Source organism: Saimiri boliviensis, chromosome 3 (genome assembly GCF_048565385.1).
Source record: "Saimiri boliviensis isolate mSaiBol1 chromosome 3, mSaiBol1.pri, whole genome shotgun sequence".
NCBI lineage: Eukaryota > Metazoa > Chordata > Mammalia > Primates > Cebidae > Saimiri > Saimiri boliviensis.
Window position 1 is genome coordinate 140,408,853 of NC_133451.1, and position 22,724 is coordinate 140,431,576.

A 22,724-nucleotide genomic window follows, 5' to 3' on the forward strand; every position below is an offset into this window, starting at 1 on the left:
GGATCTGTGCATTTTCCAAGTGCAGGGTGCAAGCTCTTGGTCAGTCTACCATTCTGGGATCTGGAGAATGGGGGCCCTCTTCCCACAGCTATACAAGGCAGTGCCCCAATGGGGACTCTATGTGGGGGAACCCACCCCATATTTCTCTAGTGCACTGTCCTAGCAGAGGTTCTCCGTGAGCATCTTCCCCTGCAGCAAACTTCTGCCTGGACATCCAGGTGTTTCCATATATCATCTGAAATTTAGGCGGAGGTTCCCAAACCTCAGTTCTTGATTTCTATATACCCAGAGGCTCAACACCACGTGGAAGCTGCCAAAGCTTGGGACTTGCACCTTCTGAAGCCATGGCCTAAGCTGTACCTTGGCCTTTTTTAGTGATAGCTGGAACAGCTGAGATGCAGCGCATCAAGTCCCTAGACAGCACACAGCAGAGGGACCCTAGGCCCAGCCTACAAAACCATTTTTTTCTCCTAGGCCTCCATGCTTGCAATGGGAGGGGCTGTCACAAAGGTCTTTGATATGCCCTGGAGACATTTTCCCCATTGTCTTGGGATTAACATTTAGCTCCTTGTTACTTATGCAAATTGCTGCAACCAGCTTGAATTTCTCCTCAGAAAATGTGATTTTTTTTCCTATAACATTGTCAGGCTGCAAATTTTACAAACTTTTATGCTCTGCTTCCCTTATAAAAGTGAATGCCTTTAACAGCACCCAAGTTACAACTTGAATGCTTTGTTGCTTAGAAACTTATTCCTCCAGATACCCTAAATTATCTCTCTCAAATTCAAAGACAAATCTCGAAAAAGGGTAGGGACAAAATGCCACCACTCTTTGCTAAAACATAATAGTCAGATTGCTTCAGTTCCCAACAAGTTCTTCATCTCTATCTGAGACCACCTCAGCCTGGATTTCATTGTCTATATTATTATCAGCATTTTGGTCCAAGCCATTCAACAAGTCTCTAGGGAGTTCCAAACTTTTGCACATTTTCCTGTCTTTTTCTGAGCCCTCCAAACTGTTCCAACTTCTGCCTGTTACCCGGTTTTAAAGTTGCTTCCACATTTTCTGGTATCTTTTCAGCAGCTCCCCACTCTACTGGTACTGTGTTAGTCTGTTTACACACTGCTAATAAAGACAAAGCCAAGACTGAGCAATTTACAAAAGAAAGAGGAGAGATTGAATGGACTCACAGTTCCGTGTAGCTGGGGAGGCCTCACAATCTTGGCAGAAGATGAAAGGCACATCTCACACGGTGGCAGACAAGGCAAGAGAATGAAAACCAAGTGAAAGGAGTTTCCTCTTATAAAGCCATCAGATGTTGTGAGACTTATTCACCACCACAAGAGCAATATGGGGGAAACATTATAATTCCCAACAACATGAGGGAATTATAGGAGCTACAATTCAAGGTGAGATTTGAGTGAGGACACAACCAAATAATATCAGGCCTCTTCAGGACATGATAGGCAGTTGTGTGCTGCTAACTTAGCTCTGGAAGGGCAGGTAAGGATTTTTAGCACGCATTTGCTGATTTTTATAGGCTAGGTACTCACAATATGGCTGATTTCAAGCTACATACATGTCTCTGAATGCAAAATTGGGAGGAGACATATAGAATCTGCTCTTGCCAGTGGAGCACATCCCTGATAGGGTCCAAATTTTCCAGATATGCAGTAGATCATAGGATCCCTTTCCCCACCAAATCTGGAGCTTAAGAGACATTCAGACTGGAAATACAAATTTGAGAAACACTAACAAATTCATGCTATTTAAAGATGCAGGACTGGATGAGAACATTAAGGGAGTGATAAAGACAGAAGACAGTTTGAGGCTCAGAATATGATTCCAGAACAAAGAAAAGAGAGAATCTTTAAAATATTGAGAAGAAGTAGCTCAATAAGGTAGGAGGAAATCAGAGAGTTTACTCACCTGGAAATCCTGAAAACATCATTCCAGAAAAGAATAGAAAGATAGGAAACAGCCAGACCTTTCAGGGTGTTACAGATAATGTTCAGAAATGTTTTGTTTATCATAAAGTAATAATTGCTGTATATCTTGAATTGAAAATATCATCATGTTACAAAGATTTCAGTATGTCATACTTCAGTTCTAGCACCTAAAGAAAATTTAATTGTTTTCAGAAGCTTAGTTCATTCAATACTATCAAGTTAGCCAATGTTTCAAAATATATTAAATATATACTTTTTAGTGAGATAGATTAAAGTAATGATTTATTTATTTCTTTAAAACTAGAACTTTTTGTATTCTGGAGAAAAACAATGGTATATAAAATATTATTATAAACTTTAATTTGACCCAGTAGCTTTATGTGACCAAGTAATTCATATGTCTAAAAACCAGAGGCTGACATAACCCAGTATGAATGATAGCTTTATTATATTAAATTGTAGATATTTTTGCCTTGCCGTTTTTTTTTCATTTAAAGCAAATATAATCTGAAAGCCTAAATCAAGGTCTTGAATAGACATACAAGATTTAAAGCCTTTTCAAAAAGCAGAAAGATTTGTGTGCTCATTATCTTATGTACATATCAGACTCAATTAGATAAAAGTAGCTGAAAATGGACCCACGAAATATGTTTAGTTATTTTTTTATTGCAGAAAAATGCATTTCTTATCTCTCTCACCACATAAATATTAATCTGGTTTCATGTTAGAGTCACAGAATAATCTCCTAAACTAAAGGGCCAGTGAGTGCCATTTGTGAATAGCATCAACAGTTTCGGATGATCCCAATCATCTGTCAGTGCACATTGTCATCTCAGCTGGGCAACTCTGGCAATATTGCAGCAGGCTATTGTTTATTGAGAAAGCTAATATTAGGAGGAGATGTGATAAGAATGCCTTTAAAAAAATAATTGAATGCTATCTGGTTTTTGGCAATAGCATCTTGTATCTCTCTGTAGTTTATCGCTTTAGAGTCCTTTATTCAGTCTTTTTATAAAACCCCATTATTTAAAAATTGAGGGCAGAGTGATGGTATGTAAGGAGTTTTATATATTAGTCTGATACTCGATGATAACCCTTTCTTCTCTACTTCTCAACAAGCCCTACTTTATTGAAAACATGGGTAAACCTGCAGAAAATATTGAGACCTGAGTCACAAAATCCCAGGGTTCACTTAAAACATTTTCCAAATTTTTATAGTAATTTGTATAGCAAAAAGAAAAACAAAATCTGTGAAAACAATATTAAGTGTGGGGTCGGATATTTCTATTAAATCATGCTCTTTCTAATGTTTTTCACCTGATTCCTTCTTTTGAGGTGGTTACAAAATTCCAAAACAGAGCAAATAGATGGAGAGATACATGATAAAGAAAATAAAGCAAAATATCAACTGTAAAATTTAGGTGGTTTTCTCTGTATAATTCTTCTGTGATTTTAATATTTGGTAAAATTCTATAATAAATCATTGGAAACAAAATACCTGAATATTCCCCTTCTGGCCTTATCAGTGAAAATTGAATAGACATTTGTTCATTTCATCAAATGATTATTTGTAAGTTTAAATCAAAATAACCTTGAAGCATCCAATTCTGTTTCTTGAGAAAATTTCATACTTCCACTCTGAATTTGAAGGAATACAAACTGAGAAGGAGAATCAGTGAATTAAATTGAAATATTTAGGGAAAACAGTAGCAAGAAAATAGTAAGAGAATTTTAGCTCATATTTGTGCTTATTTTTTCCACAGAAATACATTAATCTGATTAATTTTTCAAACTAATTTTTTAAAAACTTTGAGAGTAGAAATTGTTTACTACACATAAACATATATTTTTACACACCTCTTCCTAATTGCCATCCAGAAACAAAGAGTAGAAACTAGCCCAGTTCCTGGTGATATGGACTTTCCTTTGTGTTAGACTTCTCTGATTTGACGGTGGTGTTTGAGACTTAGATGTAGTTCCTGATCCCTCTGCTTCCTCCCTTCCTTCTACAGAGAAAGACTACAAGAACAGAAATATCAGATGGCCTGTAGGCGCCCATCTATGTAGTAGCACAAATACCAGCTGAACATAGTTTTGGTCAGGTACAAAGAAACAAATGGCTGTTGGTTTTCCCAAATGTTGTTTACCCTTCTGATATTCTTCCCAACAGCCATCATGTATAAATATGTATGGTATTTATTTTAGTATGCAGCTGAGTACAAATTAAGCAAGGTGCTTCAATACCAATATGTATTCTTTGTTATGAAGTTACTGAGCTATTTAACTGAATGGATTTGAGAGTACCTAAATGGCTACTTCTCTGTTAAATTTTGCTAATAAAGAATATCCTCCACACACATGCAAACAAACAAACAAAGATGGGATTCTCAATATTTAGGCTGTGTGTGAAACTGCGGCAGAGGCAAGGAACTTGGCATAATCTTATCCTCTGGTTGTTATACGCATGTCTTGAAGACAAATATTTTATGGCAACAGCCAAGTATCAGGTAAAAGCATCTAATCACCTTTTCAGAAACATAATGTTCAGGGCAAGCGTCAAACAGTAACAGCAGCAAAGCGTGTAACCACAGTGGTAAAAGGTGAGTGTAAGGTCAAGGTTGGCAAGAGTTGGGAGCTAGGTCTCAGGACATGTGTCCCAGTATAAATACACCAGAAAACAGAAAAGCAAACAAACAAAACTTCCTTTCATTAATGACATTATTATTTTAAATGTTTTACAACAAATAAAAATCTGAACATTCTATTACTAGAATTTTCTTTTCTTTCAAATAACATTCCTAAACTGGAATGTTATCATTTTGGGGTTTGTTAGGCTTGGCTGTCAAAATGGTTTTCAAAGATGATTTTGGAGTAGTGAACAGATGAAGTTACTAGGAAAGGGGGATGGGATAAAGAAGATGTTGAAATTCATGAAGAGACAAAACTGTAAAATAAGACAGCAATACAATCTCTAAAAGGCATTAGCTATGAGGACTTCTAGCAGGCAGCAGTAATGCAGTTTAAACAATGAATACTGTAGCAGTCACAACCCAGGGCAGGAAAGACACACTAGAAATGTTATAAATAAATGGATAGGATACATTAATTAAGTACTTTTAAAAAATGTTAAAAGGCTGAAGGAGTGGTTTCTAATTTGGGCTTCCATAAATGACTCAAAACACTAAGGAGATGACCTATTAAGGGTGCTACCACCTTGGTGTTTAACATTGGATTGGAGTTATAAATTCAAGAATATACTCCAGATGGAAATCCACAAAATTAGGATGTGAAATCAAGAAGATGCCATTGTTGCTGCCAATGCTGCTGCTTCTACTGCTACTGTAAATACTTCTGTTTTAGAAAACAGCCTTTGTAACACTGAAGCAGAAAAAACTCACCTTTCTTTGACCTTGCCTGCAAGAAGAACTAAAAGGAAAGGTGAGGGCAGAAAAAAGATTTCCACCTATTTCTGTCTTCTGAATCTTGAATGTAGCTAATTGGTGAAAAGTAATTAACATCCAGAGTTTTAGTTCCATGTGTCTCTCAGAAATAGGTTTTAAAATATCTAGGTACTCTAGCTCTAAAAGGTGGCCAGAAGTGAGGAGTCAACCCACAATATCCATGACAGAGTCAATATCCATGAATAGAAAATATTTATGAATGCTTGTATAACCATTTTACTTTTTAATTCATGGGCCTAAGATTATAAGGTCAATAATGAAAAATATTTGCATAAAATATACATATATACTTGAATTAAATATTTATGCAGGTAATTTGCATTCACTTAATAGACAAAATTATAGTCTGTTGACTAGCTAGATTCAAATCCTAAACAGCCATCCATTAAATATGATATATTGTACAAGTTATTTATCCACTGTTAAGGTTTGTTTTCTCTTTCTTAAAATGAGAATTACAGTAGTAACATCTTACAGGTTTGGTGTCACAGTTAAATGAGAAAATACAGGTAAAATGCTTCTATGGTGTCTGATTCATTGGTGTTATTGTTGCTGTCGGAGTTGGACACCCCTCTTAACACTACTTGGGTTTGAAGTTCAGTCATGGAGTTTACTAGCCATGTGACTGTGAGAAATTTACTTGAAATTTCTATGCCTCTGTTTCCTCATGCATAAAATTCAAGATTATAATTGTAGGTGTTATGTGAGCATAGTAATTTAAAAAAGTAAAATAACATATAGAGAGATTTCACTAGTGCCCGACACAGAATAGAATCCAGAGTATTTTTTTAAACTTTCTACATTTAGTGACTGCATTTGCTTTCAGAATATCAGTCTGTTGAAGATTTTCTTTCAGAGGACTTAACACAAGGTCATAATTTTTTCAGTTTTTCCAAGAAGCATCACTTACCTATTCTGCTCATTATGTCTTATAGACACAGATTGCATGATAAATCATCTCAGGCATGAAACTGTCTGGACTGGTACACAATATTCACGTGACATTCAGATATAGTATAATGGATATTATATGTAAAATCTTTACTACCAGTATAGTAGAAGCCAAGTGATAAAAATTCTAGGATGTAACACCACTAAGGTTGTCCTTCAAAACCAAGAAATTATAACAATAGAATTAAGAAAAAGAGGTGCAATTGAGAGTATTATTACAAATTGATTTAATTAAAGTTAGTTTGTTAATAAGAAAAAAACTTTCAAGTCATAACTTGGAAATTTAAGAAACAATCCTCACTTTGAAAGATTTCTCAATTTAATAGAAATTAAACAAATGTTATGGTCAGAAAACCCAATGTATGTCTGTACCTCCATCCTGCCAATTATTGCTTATGTGACCTGAACTTGTTCTTAAACCTTCTGGGCTATTATGTAGCACACTGCAGTTGTGCTTGAGCCCTTTGGAGGTGGACAGTTAATAAACAAAGTACTTATTGGTGAAAATAGGTGGGTTTTTCCATCCTGATCAGAGGACACTCAGAGCCAGCCTCGGTATTACATTGTAAATGAACCTTCATTATTTGTTTCCAGTGTGGCAGTGGATCACAGGCAGAGTTGATTAGGTGTTTCTCAGGCCTGGTACACCTAGACGCCAGAGCATTGGCATAGAAAGTTGCCCCACATTTGTTTACATGTTACAAATGGTGACATCTGTACAAATGGTGACATGGTAATTTACAACTCTGAGCATATTTACCCTATAAACACATGCTGTTCCAAGACCTTCCATGATGTAGGCCCTGTTCAGTAAGGCATTAAATACTCACCTTAATAACTATGTTTACTTAGAAGTTGTCATTGACTAACTTCTGAGTCTAAAGAGAAGGAAATTAGAGAAATTCCCCTGATTGAGTCTTACAATATTTTCAGTCATGCTCATGTAAGAAGGGAAGGGTGGGAAGGTAGAAAGATTGGATGTGTGTTAGTTATCTCTTAGATACACTAGATAGATTTATCTATAAAGACTTAACAAAATAAAAATACATATTTGCTAGAATTTAATGTGGGCTGTGTGTGTAGGTGGAAGAGTAGGGCTGTGTGTTGGAGACCTATCAGAGTGTAAGGAGAATTATGTATTTCCGTGGTCTACACATCTGAATGTTGACACATCAGTGGTAGAAACAGAAACATATCTACAGGGAAACAAATTTAAAGGGAAGTTAGGGAAAACAACTTGGTGGTTGGTTCACTGGAAGTGAGGGTTGTTTGCTTGTCTGTAAGTGCATTCACATAGCAAACACAGTCTTTTTTACAAAAACTCAATAAACCTTATATGTTAGGTTTAGTGTGCGTGTGTGTGTGTGTGTGTGCGTGCGCGTGCGTGTGTGTGTGTATGTGTAATAATAGCTAAAGTTTATTGAAAAATCATTATATATTCAAATCCAAATCAAGTGCTTTATGTATATTTTCTCTTTAAGTTCCTATATTAATCCTTGAAAGTAGGTTCTGTGGTTTTCATTTTACAGATGAAGAAATGCAAGTTCATCTTTCTTAAGATCATAGAGGTATTAAGTAGAAGTACCAGTATTTGAACTCTGGTCATACTAATTCCAACATTCATGCTCATAAATCGTATGCTAAAAATGTTACTACAGGCAGGGTGTGGTGGTTCACACCTATAATTCCAACACTTTGGGAGGCTGAGGCAGGAGGATTGCCCGAGGGCAGGAGCTTGAGACCAGCCTGGGCAACATAGGGAAACCCTGTCTCTACAAAAATTAAAAAATTTTCCAGATGTGGTGGCCCCAGCCTGTAGTCCCAACTACCTGGGAGGTTAAGGTGGGAAGATCCCTCGAACCGAGGAGACTAAGACTGAAGTGAGCCGTGATTGTGCCACTGCACTCCAGACTGAGCTACAGTGAGACCCTGTCTCCTAAATGAATGAATAAGAATAAATTAATATTTTTAAAAATACTGCCAGATTTTTATCACTTTCTGGTGAGATACTGCTTTGCAAAGTTTATCTATTAAGCGTTGTTAACTAAATCCCATTACTAAGATCATTTGGATTCAGTTAGAACCCAAAAGATTATAAGCACAGATGGTTTGAACCTTCTTTACTCTTTCTCATTGCACGCATATATCAGAATACTTTTTACTTTTCTTATGATTATTTCTTCTCAGGCAATTTGGCAATTCAAATCTTCACTGCTATTGTCCTAATATGGTTAAAATGAAATAAATAATTAAGCACTTGTTTGAGAATTTTCTGGTAGATCATCATAGTAATGCTATTCCACTTTTATGACAAGCTGTAAAACAAATGAAGATTAAGGAATATACCAAGTAATGTAGAACATTTGGGGTAAAATGCATTTGTATACCTTATTTTAGGTTTTAAAAATGTCTTTTTTAGGTGGGCCTCTTCCTTATGATAATCTAATATTTGTTTGGAATGTTAGGATCTTGGTCAGCTCAGAGAATTGTATTTGTGCTGGCCAGGCATGGTGGCTCATGTCTGTAATCCCAGCACTTTCGGAGGCCAAGGCAGGAGGATCACCTGAGGTCAGGAGTTCAAGACTGGCCTGGCCAATGTGGTAAAACCTCACCTCTACAAAAATACAAAAATTACCTAGGCATGATGACGTGTGTCTGTAATCCTATTTACTCAGGAGGCTGAGGTGGGAGAATCACTTGAACTCGGGAGGTAGAGAGAGGTTGCAGTGAGCTGTGATCCCACCATTGCCCTCTAGCCTGGGAAACAGAGCAACACTCCATCTCAAAAAAATAGATGTATTTGTGCCTTTCACATTGACTTTAATCTCTTTAGCTTTTATTACCCTGTATTTTCCAATCATTTCCCTTAAAGCCTCAAAAAAAGTAATATGATGAAGAATTTCAAATTGAAAACGCTAAAATTGCTCTTGTATTTTCATCTCTTATGTCCTTGCTTCTTGGAAGCCTCACCTCTTAGCTGCTGGCAGAGAATGAGATCCAGGTAATAGAAACAGCCCCAGCCACTTTTATATAAACCTTGCTGCAGAGCTCTTAACTGAAAGTACATTTGTTATAATTGAGCCTGAAGGAACCAAAGGTTTCTAACAAGGTGGAAATGGTTGGATATTCTTTGCCTTAGCAGTCATGAATACTGAGTATGTAGAGAAAAGTTAAGTTGTCCAGCCATCTATTGAAGGATATACTAAGGCCAAATACATTCTATTTTAGAATGATACCATATTAAGAATTCTATTGTCATAGTTTATAACATCAATATGTTTAAGAAGGATGATCATATAATATTACCACTGAATACTAAAAGAAGTAATTGATAAAATTCAACAAGTCCCAAATAATTAATCATTTAATTAATAAAAACTCTGGAAGCCAATCTAGAGAGCTACATATTCAGTTTAGGAACAGGAAATATATTCTTAATAAAGAATATAAAAGAGAAGATAAAGGACTTTGTTTTTATACACATTTCAAAACTTGTATGTGAAAAAGTAATATAAACAAATCTATAAAAATAATTTGAAGGGGAATTGTACTTTAGAAGGCAGAGGTTTGATACAATGCACTGTTTAAAATAGAGAACAAGGGGACAATCTAATAGCAAAACAGGCAAAAGATATTGAGGAGCCATTCACAAAGCAAAAGTGCAGCAGCTATCAGATACATGCAAATATGCTCAAAATCACTAGTAGGTGAAGAAACACAGTGAGATTAACAGCTTTTAGATTGGCCAAAAATAAAACAAAGGAAAATAAAGCAGTAACTTCTCTTGCTGGCTGGGTTGTAAGCAAAACAGCACTTTTCCACATTGCCGGTAAAAATATGACTTTCATAGAGTTTTAGATAGCAACTGAGTAATATCTATTCAAGTTAATATGATACATACTTTTCACTCAGCACTTCATATTGGAAATCTATCACATGGAAATATGAGCATAGTGAATAAACAACCATGCTTATTGTAGCATTATTTTTAGTTGGTAAAACTGGAAAACAAATAAAATGTTAATCAGTAAAGGAATATTATGACCCATTCATATCATAGAATACTATGTAAACTTAATGAATTAGAGCTACACTGTTTGGCTTGGATGGATTTTAAGAAATTCCTCTTGAGTGAATAAATCAAAATTTGAAGTATGATGTAATTTCTGTAAAACAAAATAAGCATTATCAGATATTTACTAAACACTCATTTATCTATAAGACAGATACTCTCTTAGAGTTTAGTGTAGTGATATACAGAAGTGAATTACCTCTGTTTTGAAGTGAATTATTGGTGTTTTGTTTGTATACAGGGAATAGATATAATAAGGCAAACAACAATACAATGTAGCATGAAACTCCTTAAAAAATGAGTGATATAAATAATGCTATGGTTTCCAATGAGTTGTTATAAACATCTCTGAAATCATACATGGATCAAGACTTGTCTACAGGTCAATGAAACATGTTACTAATAGGAGTCTTAGTTTCTCATAATAGTAGTGATAGAATCAGGTATTTATAAACAGAAAACTTGAGACAATATAAGTATAGCACTCAGCACAGTGCCTTGCACAGGATTAAGTACATTAAATGGCAGTTATTCTCATGGTTAGTTGTATTAGTTTGTCTCGTTGCTAATCATTATTAGTTTTTCAGTTCCTGTTTTCCTACTGAAAAAATATACAATATTTCAAATATTTTTGAACTTCTTGTATTTTTCCCCCTGCATTTTATTGCGAACATAATACAGGAAATTTGAAAGAACTTTTTGAGGAACACATCCATTCTGCCATCCATCCATCAAACCATATCTTTTTTTAAAATGCTTTTTAGAGTAAGTTACAGATATTAATACATACCCTAAATCTTCTTGTAGCTTATTCTGTTTGTTTATTTTGTTTGGTTTAGTTCTTTTTGCTGTTTTGTATTTTCTAAGCTAATGGGCTTTCCACTCTCTTTTTGAGGACAATGAAAAATATAATATTAAAAGTGGTAAACATTGACATAGAGTAAAAAGATTAGAGAATTTAGAAGACAAAGTTGTTACTAATGCCTGGGAATTCATCAAGCAGACATGAACTTGAACCTGCTGTTGAAGGATGGCCAAGAAACAGGCAATGGAGCAAGCAGGATGAAAGCATTCAATGAAAACAGATATGGGAAGTTTTGAGGGTGGGATCATGGAGGAGTAGACCGATTTCGCTTAGAAAGAGGATTAAAATAGGGAACTTTCTATCTAAATGCCATAAATAGTATATGTTGCCATTATGTTTCTAAAACATATTTAAAACTATACCCTAGGTTTTCACAAACTGGTGTAAAAAGTCTAGCATCAGCCACTATACTGTCAGTACTCTTTTATGAGAGCTATGATATTTTCTTTTGTATTTCTATTATTTTGCTTTAATATGTGGGTTACTAGTGATAGTCTTCCTATATAGTAAAAAGTTGGTACCACTTTTTAAATAAACTTTTTATTTTGGAATAATTTTAGATTTATAGAAGACTTAACAAAGATAATACAGAGTTCCCTCACCCACTTCTCTTATTAACCTCTATGAGATAACTGTGGTACAATTATGAAAACTAAGGAACTAACATTGGTACCTTACAATTAATCACACTATGGACTTTATTTGGATTTCACTGTTTTTCCCACTGATATCCTTTTTCCATTCCTGCACCCAATTCTAAATTCCATAGTGTATTTACTTGTCATGTCTTCTTAGGCTCATCTTGGCTTGACAGTTTCCCAGTATTTCCTTGTATTCATGACCTTGACAGTTTTGAGGATTACTGACTGGGTATTTTGTAGAATGTCTCTCATTTGGATTTGTCTGATATATGGGGGTTACAAGTTTTTGGAAAGAGTATCACAGAGGTGAAGTGGCCTCATCATATGAGTGGGAATATACTATCAATATGACTTACGATTAATGATATTAACTTTGATTGCCTGGCCAAAGTTTTTTTTTGTTGTTTTTTTTTTGTTTGTTTGGTCAGATTTCTCCATTACAAAGCTACCGCTTCCCTTTACATAATCTGTTTTATGAAAGCATGTAACTAAGTCTAGCTCACACTCAAAGGGTGAGGGTAGTGGGCAGGAATTAATGTTTTCTTCTAGATGTGGGAGTATATATCAAAATTTTTAAAATTCTTATGTAATAAAAATTTTCTTCCCCATTTATTTATTTATACTAATACATATTTATGTATATTTCTTTTATACTTAGAATTCTAATCTAATATTATATTTGTTATTGTTGTTACTCCAATTGTTCCAGTTTTAAGTTTGGGAGCTATTTCAGGTTCGCTCCTGTGTCTTTTTGACATGTCCCAGTCTTTTTGTCTTTTCTGCATTTCTTTACTTGCTGGCACTACACGATTCTGCAGGCATGTTTTGTATTGTTACTATCCCAGCCCCGGAATCATCCATTTATTCAATGAATCATGGTTTCTTTTCTTGGAAAATAGTATTTAGAAACTGGATGTGCTCATTGCTACTGAAGTGTCACTGTTTCCAGGTCCTCTCAGAGGCTAGAACTAGGAAATATATTTATAATTACTAAGCCAATATTTGTAAACATATCTGTAATTATTTATACATCCATCCATCTGTATCCATGTGCATTTTGTCTTTACCTTCCAGTTTCCAATCAAAACACTGATTTCCAGAGTTACTTAGGTCAGCTCCTTTCTACCCCCTGCTCTTCACTAAGTTTAAATCACTTTTGATTAACCTTTTATTTCCAGGTTCCACAATGTATAGAGTTTAATGCTCAAGTATATCATTTAGAAAACATTTTCCTGTAGATAATCAGACTGACTTATTTCAATATTCTATAAGCTGCCTTTTGACTTTTTATGATGTTCTTATTATTTATATATGTCATCTGTATTCCTACTTACTCTGTGACTGGCCACCCATTGTTAATAAGCCTGCTCTCTCATTTCCTTTCATCTGATGCAGACATCCTCAATGAAATCTCTTCTCCTTGCTGGCCGCCTCTGTAGCATAAATCATGCCACCTGGACCTTAGGAGCCATTAATTGGCATTCATTCTTAATATCTGCTATAATTCCAGTAACTGAATGAATATACTCTGTTCTCTTCTTATCCTGACCTTAGACATTTTCCAGTCAGCCAGCCTTCTCAGAATTTCCATACCCCCTTGGGAATCTCAGCAGTATCAGTAGCTCTCCTTATACCACCTTGAGATTTGATTTGTTCTTTAAGGCTGCAGAACTATCATCTAGACACTGCCCAGAGATATTGCTATAGCCCCCTTCAACAAAACCCCTGCACTCCTGATTTTACCCAAAACATTTATGTGACTTCTATCATTGAAATTTCTTTCTTTCTATTTCTATAACGTGAGGCATAATGGGAGTGGGTGCCTGGCTGTTTTACCAGAGCTCAGGATCTCATAAATCTCTTCTATTTTGTTCCTCCGCCAATCTTCCAGTTCAGTTTTTATTTCCTTAAGGTTGGAGAGGGTTCTTAACCATTACATAATCTTCTTTACCATATGTCTCTATGTGTTAAATTCTTCAGGTTCTGGTATTTTGGATCCTAAGAATGCTATTCATTCTGAATGAAGTCATACTATTCCAGTACAAGCATTACTTTTGAAAGTATTGTTCATGCTTTGTGTTTTAAAACCTTCTTGAAATGCACTTGTCTTCTCTGTTTTTGAATTTTTCTGTTTGAGTGCAGTGAATAAATGGAATGACACAAAATTATTCACTTCAATATAAATAGCTATGTTTGTTAAATAGCTATATGTTTTCTATGTTTGAGGATTATTTTAAAAAAGGACCTCATTATTTAAAAACTCAGAATATAATATTTATTAGCAACTTATACATTTTTTATGTTTTAAAATTGATAAACATAAGAAATGAGATGATTTGTTTTCAGTCACCCCCTAGGAAGCCATTACTAATGCCTGGAAGATAGACTTGGGAGCTAGGAGCAGTGAGGACTGGAAAGCAAATGTATAGTATTTCAAAACAATCTCCAAACTACATAACCACGTATGTATGTATATGTAAATACATATATAGTCACTAAATGATCACAATCACTCTGTCTAAGAAAACAGTTCCAATAACTGCAGTAAGTTCTGCAGATTCTCCTTGGATATCTTCTGTGGGTTTATAAATATGTCATTCTAGGCTGCAACATGGAATTCCATATTCCCAGACCCACCCTGCTTCACTCTGCCCACATTGCAGTGATGTCTGCTGCTGTCACTCTGAAACTCGAGAAGCCTGATGGAAGTATCTTGCTGCTGCTGTTGTCACTAGCACTTGTCCAGGCCATGCTGTGGTGATTCCACTTGGGCTCAGGTCAACCTGCAGAAGGCAGAAGCCCCTTCCCTGACCTTTCTACCATAGATACCCTGATCCCAGTTCCCAGATGCTTTGTGCTCTCAGCAACCCAGGACATTGTTTAAGAGGATAGCTTTTCAGTTACTTTCATTTTCCTACTGGTTACTTTCATTTTCCACTGGTTACTTCCATTTTCCTACTCGTTACCTCTCTCACAAAACATACAAAACCCATTTAGGGAACAAAAAGGTGAGGAAGAGGAGAGTGGATAATCAAAGCAAAACAGCAAGAGGCGTTCCAGAGTACATAAAATCATCCAACTCTACCTACTGCCATTGTCTTATTTGATCAAGACTGAAATACTCAGCTCGCTCTTCTCTTATTAAAAGTTTTTCCCCAAGAAGGTTTGTGAGTCAGAGGTCTCTAGAGGATTTGTTCCACCAGTGTTCTGGATGCACCCCTTTGTGAAATTCTAAAGTACACAAAACTTATATTCAAGCTTGGACCTCTGCTATATGTTAGCATTAAATATAACTACATTAGTTGTATTAGTCTGTTTTTATGCTGCTGATAAAGACATATCCGAGACTGGAAAGAAAAAGAGGTTTAGTTGGACTTACAGTTCTACTTGTCTGGGGAAGCCTCAGAATCAGGAGGTTGAAAGGCACTTCTTATGTGGTAGTGGCAAGAGAAAATGAGGAGGAAGCAAAAGCGGAAACCCCTGATAAACCCATGAGATCTCATGAGACTTATTTACTATCACAAGAATAGAACAGGAAAGACCGCCCACATGATTCAGTTACCTGCCCATGGGTCCCTCCCACAACCCCTGGGAATTCTGGGAGATACATTCAGGTTGAAATTTAATTGGGAAAAGGGCCAAACCATATTATTCTCTCCCGGGTCCCTCAAAACCTTCTGTCCTCACATTTCAAAAACCAATCATGCCTTCCCAACAGTCCTCCAATGTCTTAACTCATTTCAGCAATAATCCAAAAGTTCACAGTTCAAAGTCTTATCTGAGACAAGGCAAGTCCCTTCCACCTATGGGCCTGTAAAATCAAAAGCAAACTAGTTACTCCCTAGATACAAGGGGCGGGGTGCGGGGGGCGGTAAATACAGCCATTTCAAATAAGAGAAATTGGCCCAAACAAAGGGGTTGTAAGGCCCATACAAGTCCGAACTCCAGCAGGGAAGTCAAATTTTAAAGCTCCAAAATGATCTCCTTTGACTCCAGGGTATCACTTCCAGATCACGCTGATGCAAGAGGTAGGTTCCCATGGTTTTGGGACGCTCCACCCCTGTGGCTTTACAGGGTACAGCCTCCCTCCCGGCTTCTTTCACAGGCTGGTGTTGAGTGTCTGCAGCTCTTCTAGGCACAGAGTGAAAGCTGTTGATGGATCTACGATTCTGGGTTCTGGAGGATGGTGGCCCTCTTCTTACAGCTCCACTAGGGAGTGCCCCAGTAGAGACTCTGTGTGGCAGTTCTAACCCCACATTTCCCTTCTGCACTGCCCCAACAGAGGTTCTCCATGAGGGACTCACCGCTGCAGCAAACTTTTTCCTAGGCTTCCAGGAGTTTCCATACATCCTCTGAAACCTAGCAGAAGTAGCCAAAATGTAATCCTTGACTTCTGTGCACCCACAGTTTCAACACCATCCAGAAGCTGCAAGGCTTGGGGCTTGCACCCTCTGAAGCCACAGCTTGAGCTGTATGTTGGACCCTTTCAGCCACAGATGGAGCGGCAGGGACATTAGGTTCCTAGGTTGCACACAACACAGGGACCCTGAGCCTGGCCCATAAAACCACTTTTTCCTCCTGGGCCTCCAGGCCAGTGATGGGAGGGGCTGCCATGAAGGTCTCTGACATGGCCTGGAAAAATTTTCCCAGTGGTCTTGGAGATTAACATTAGGCTTGTTGCTACTTATGCAAATTTCTGCAGCTGGCTTGAATTTCTTTCCAGAAAATGGGATTTTCTTTTCTATCACATACTCAGGCTACAAATTTTCCAAATTTTTATGCTCTGCTTCACTTATAAAACTGAATGCCTTTAACAGTACCCAAGTCACTTCTTGAATGCTTGGCTGCTTAGAAATTTCTTCAGCCAGATACCCTAAATCATCTTTCTCAAGTTCAAAGCTCCACATATTCCTAGGGCAGGGGCAAAATTCCACAAGTCTCTTTGCTAAAACATAACAAGTGTCACCTTTACTCCAGTTCCCAACAAGTTCCTCATCTTCACCAGAGACAACCTCAGCCTGGACCTTATTGTGCATATCGCTATCAGCATTTTGGGCAAAGCCATTCAACAAATTTCTAGGAAGTTTCGAACTTTCCCACATTTTCTTGTTTTCTTCTGGATCCTCTAAACTGTTCCAACTTCTGTCTGTTACACAGTTCCAAAGTTGCTTCCATATTTTTGGGTGTCTTTTCAGGAATGTCCCACTCTATTGGTACAAATTTACTGTATTAGTCTGTTTTCACACTGCTGATAAAGACATACCCAAGACTGGGAAGAAAAAGAAAAGGTTTAATTGGACTTACAGTTCTACATGGCTAGGGAGGCCTCAGAATCATGGCAAGAGGTGAAGGGCACTTGTTACATGGTTGCAGCAAGAGAAAATGAGGAATAAGCAAAAGAAGAAACCCCTGATAAACCTATCAGATCTCGTGATACTTATTCACTATCATGAGAACAGCATGGAAAGACTGGCCCCCATGATTCAGTTACCTCCCCTTTGGTCCCTCTCATAACACATAGAATTCTGATAGATACAATTCAAGTTGAGATTTGGGTGGGGACATAGCCAAACCATATCATAAGTCCCTTAGTATGCACAGGGAATTGACTCTGGGACTTCCTGAGGATACCAAAACCCACAGATGCTCACAGTATTTATGCAAATACCATGAGTTTTTGCATGTTTCTTATAAAACATAAATACCACGTCATGTTTTATAAGATACTTTAAATCTTCTCTGGATTACTTTAATACCTAATACGATGTAAATGCCATTTAAATATGTGTTATACTGCATTTTAAAATTTTTGGTTTTTATTATTGTATTTTTATTTTTTTGCATTTTCTAAATATTTTAGATTCACAGTTAGTTGAATTGAGGTACAGAAGGCTTACTATACTTAAATATATTAATTTCCATCTAGAACTATATTTTGCTTTATACTGATTATGATACCATTCTGATGTGCAGAGCCTGATACTGTGTTAGGTAGTGCTTTCACTTTGTTTTTTTTTTTAACCAGGTTATTATGAGTAACATAATAATTGTAGTGGTTTTCCTCTCTTGCTTATTTTTTGATTAGAAAATAAAGACCCAGAAAGGTCTCAGCTAGTGTCCTTTATATTACCCCATAGCACTTAGCATGAATCTAAACAAACAGGACTCAGTAGATACTCAATGACCTAAATGCTTATTTTATTTTGCAAAACTCTCTGTGTTTGTTTTCTTTCCAACTTTCTCTACAAAGATTAATTTTAAAGTATTCACAAGAAGTAGCCAATAGTGTAGAACAATATATAACTTTGAGTAGGTCAGGGAAATTGCATGAAAAATAATAACATGGACTTGTGAATATAAAAATTTGTAGATAATTTAAAAGAAAACATAGGATACAATCATACTTTGAACATTTGAGGAAAAAATAATGTCCCATTTCTGAAAATACAACCTATAAATCATGTATTCAGCATATTATCTATTTTATTCGAACATTTTCACCATTTAAAACCATTCTTTAAATTATTGAAATAGAAACAAAACTGTTGTGTTTCTGATTATTTCTTAATTATCTACAATAAAAATGACTTTCTACCATGCATTCCACCTACATCTAGAAACTTAGATTTCTAATATTGCTATTTTTACATAAATAATATTTTCCATTAAAAATGTATCTAAGGCTAAATTATATCTAAACTCATCATTAACATTTTTAATAGTTGAAATTTTATGTTTTCTATCTGTATAACTTTAAAATACAAGTATTATAGGTACTGCTTTTACATTGAAAAATATGTTGTAACACAGTAGGGGTTAATAAAATATTTTTATGACATATTTTAAAGGCCTTTGTTGAAGCTACTTCCCTCTTGAGAGGTTTTTCATTTGTTCTTGGGGACCAAAAAATTTTAGTTATTTGAGATATTTTTGGATCACACAGGTGACATGAACTGGAACACCAAACCAAGGGCCACCTTTGGGGTTATTTATGATTGCTCTACTCAGCCTCATGGAAACAGAGAAATTTCCTTGATGTCCCCTTCTTTAGGTTTTTTTCATTTTTTTGTTCTTTTCATTTTTCCCTCTCTTCCTCCTTTCCTGCACCCTCTCCACTCCACAACCCACATCTCTCTCTTTCTCATTTCGACTCACTCGGATGGCACAGCCCTCCGAGACCCCAGCTGTCCACTGTGGTCTCATGATATACTCTCTCTTTTGGGTGGATCCTATGCTTTATCCTCCATCACCAACCTACAACCAAAAAAATTGGCTTGCATTTCAAATATTTACTAAGGTTACTGATTTCACTTTGGTTTTGGCTTTTGCATTTTCTTCCCTCTCTGCCAGCTTAGCAATGAAGTTAAAATACATTTAACATATTATTAAGATTTGACTTGTTTTTATCAAAATTGTTCTCTGAGTCTATTCTGCCATATGACAAAAATGAATGTCAAGAATATTTATTTTGAAAGATTAAAGATATATTATGTGTACTTATATTTTTATCTATCCTAAATGAAATTATTCTTTAATTTAAATGTTTTTGAAATAACATTATGATTGTCAGCAAAATTTCTTTAAAAAGCTGATTTTATAATATCATAGGGTAGATAATCCAGCAACTATTTTTTAATACCTACAATGTGTCAGACACATCCATTTTTAAATTATGAGCTTTTAGTATTATAATTATTCCACTTCTACAGAAATATTGGTTTACAGAAATATTGGATGGAAAGTAGAGTGTTCCCATGTACCCTCACAACTGCACCCTAGCCATATTAATAGTTTCTCTTATTATTAACACCTTGCATTAGTGTGGTACATTCATGACAACTGAAGAGTTAACATTCATGAAGTATTATTACAAACATGACTTTTGATATATAGTTTTGGGTCCTTTCAACAACTAGACAAAATAGGTACTACCTCCAATTTTGAAGGTAGGGAAACTGAGATTGAGTACTAAATCTTGGATTCACTCAGAAATGTGTAAGAACATGAACTCAGGCCCTTATTTTCACATTTCTTTCTATTTTAGCTACTTTGAGTAATACTATACTTTAACTATCTTTTGCTTGATGAAATATATGCTTGGTATTATCAAAGCAATTCATAATAGGAAAGCATTTTATCCTAAGATCTCATTTCAATTACTAGTATGCATATCTCATGCTTTCCTAGTGTAACTGTAGTAAATTAGGATTAGGACACTAATTTGTGGTTGCTTTTCCCTATGATCATACTGGGAATGAAAACTACTAATTCTTTTGCAAATACTCTTACTGTGGCCTAATTTGTCAGTTTTAAAAAATGTTTTATTGTGTTTGTTAAAGGAAACAAGATGATGAAATGGGATACGTGTAAATAGTAAAATAGTTACTATAGTGAAGCAAATTAGCACATCTGTTGTCTCACATTGTTTCCATTTATTTTGTTTTTACCACAAGAGCACTGAGATCTTTAGTGGGAATCCCAAATGTGGGGCAATTTTTTTGCCTGTGGTCTTCAGGTTGTGTATTATATCTCTAGACTGTTCATCTTAAACATCTGCTACTTTGTGATCTCCCATTTCCTCTCCATCCTCCACCTCTAGTAACTAATTTTGTTCTCTATGTCTGTATGTTTGACTCTTTTTTTTCAGATTCCACATACAAGTGAAACCATGCAATATTTTTTCTTTCGTTATCTGTCTTATTTCTCTTAATGTCCTTTAAGTTCACTTATATTGTGGTAAATGGCAGGATTTCTTTTTAAGGCTGAATAATATTCCATTGCATATATATTCTATAGTTCTTTATTTGTCCTTTGATATTAAAGTTGTTTTCATGTCTTGGCTACTGTGAATAATGTTCCAGTGAATGTGGAAGTGTAGATAATCTCTCCGAGGTGATGATTTCACTTCCTTTGGGTATATGCTGAGAAGAGGGATTACTGGATCTTATGGTAGTTTTATTTTTAGTGCTTTAGGAAATTCCATACTGTTTTCTAGAATGGTTACACCAATCTAAATTCCCATCAACAGTGTACAAGTTGTATCCACACCCTTGCTAACATGTGTTATCCTAGATGTTTTGATAATAGCCATCCTAAGGAGTCTAAAGTGATATCTCATTGTAGCTTTGATTTGCATTCCCTGATAATTAATGATGAGTATATTTTCATATACCTGTTGTCCATTTTTATATCTTTTTTGGAGAAATGACTATTCAGATCCTTTTTTAATGTGGCCCAATTTAATCTTGTTGTTATAAGGCCTTTCTCTTTGTCAAATAACAATATAGAGCTACATCAACCCAGCAACAATACCTTATTTCTTATAACACCTCAAGTCATTAATTTCTTTTTAGCCATATTGATTATTATTCTTCTTATAACTTTAACTGGTTTTTGGCAGCTGGTTATGTTTTTGTTTAATAACAACTATAGGACCTAAATAGCAAACATATACTACCTTACCTGTAAATTATTTCTGTGTATAATGGTGGCCACAGTAAATCTATATCTTTTATTTATTAATTGGGAAGTCATTTTATGCATAAAGATAGATCTATACAAGTAATCTATACAAATAGTGGTTTATGTTGATTTAAATATTATTATCAGAACTGATTACACTGTAATGTAAAAAAGTCCATACCGTTTGTCTTAAAAGCAAACATGTGTTGCATCTAATTTATTTCAAGTATGGTTTACCCCTCAGTACTGGTAGGAAATCGGTTCCAGAATCTCCCTTAAATATGCAAATTTACAGATGCTTAAGTGCTTTATATAAAATTGGGTAGTATTTGCATTTAATTTATACTCATCTTCCCAAATACTTTAAATCATCTCTAGGTTATACATAATACCTAACACAATAGCTTCATACCTCTTCATTCATGTGGATTCAACAAAGTACTTGTGTAGCAAATTCAAGTTGTGCTTTTTAGAACTTTGTGAAATTTCTTTTTCTGAATATGTTTTATCTATAGGTATTGAATTCATTACTGGGAAATCCATAGATACAGAGGGCTGATGGTCTTCTGTATATTAGTTGAACCCAGTTTCACCCATCCCTTCCCTCAACACTTTGGCTTAATAGTAACTTTGAGTCTCTTGGCATGATATATAAAGTAACACACTCCACCTGAAGGAAATGAGCCCAAGTCCAACCTTTTGCATATTCAAACACAACCATCATTAGTTCCTGTAACTTACAGAATTTTAAAAGCATGATACATTACTATCATATTAATTGAAAATATATTAATATAACTGTATGTTTTATATTATAGTGAATGGACATCCAATACTCAAACGAGCTAACATTCAGGCTGTTGGAAAGTTGGTGGCTGGATCCATAAGAGAAAGGAAAATGAGACAACATTATAAGTCATGAAAGGTTGAATGATTTTACTAACATATTATTACCTACAATAGTGAAACCTCTCTACCCAAAGAGAAAAGTTAACATTGAAGATGGATCAATTCTGTAACAGTAGGAAGAAAGGATAAAAATCTTTTTATATATAAAGGACTTTGACAAGTTCATCTGTAATTTCTAGTGTCTCCGGATGAACACCATTCATTTGATCTTCTGTTTTATCATAATGAAGTAGGAACTTGCATAGTGTCAGGTACTCCTTTCATTGGACTATCATTTATGTTGTTCCATTATCAATAAATAACATAAAGAAACTTTAAACTTTTTATTTCTAAAATGCACGAATCTGGTATACAATACTGTCCTTTATCACTTACATTTTTGGGAAATGGTTATTTGAAACTGTGTTAATTTTT

General features: G+C 35.4%; 1 protein-coding gene across 1 annotated transcript in view; it reads left to right on the forward strand.

Moving 5' to 3' along the window:
- The window catches only part of IQCM (IQ motif containing M), a 405,329-nt gene extending 382,994 nt beyond the window's left edge, over positions 1-22,335 (forward strand). Inside the window, 1 exon segment of the mRNA XM_039479166.2 lies at positions 22,220-22,335. Within this exon segment, the coding sequence (XP_039335100.1) occupies positions 22,220-22,335 (116 nt within the window).
- Positions 22,336-22,724: the final 389 nt, after the last annotated feature.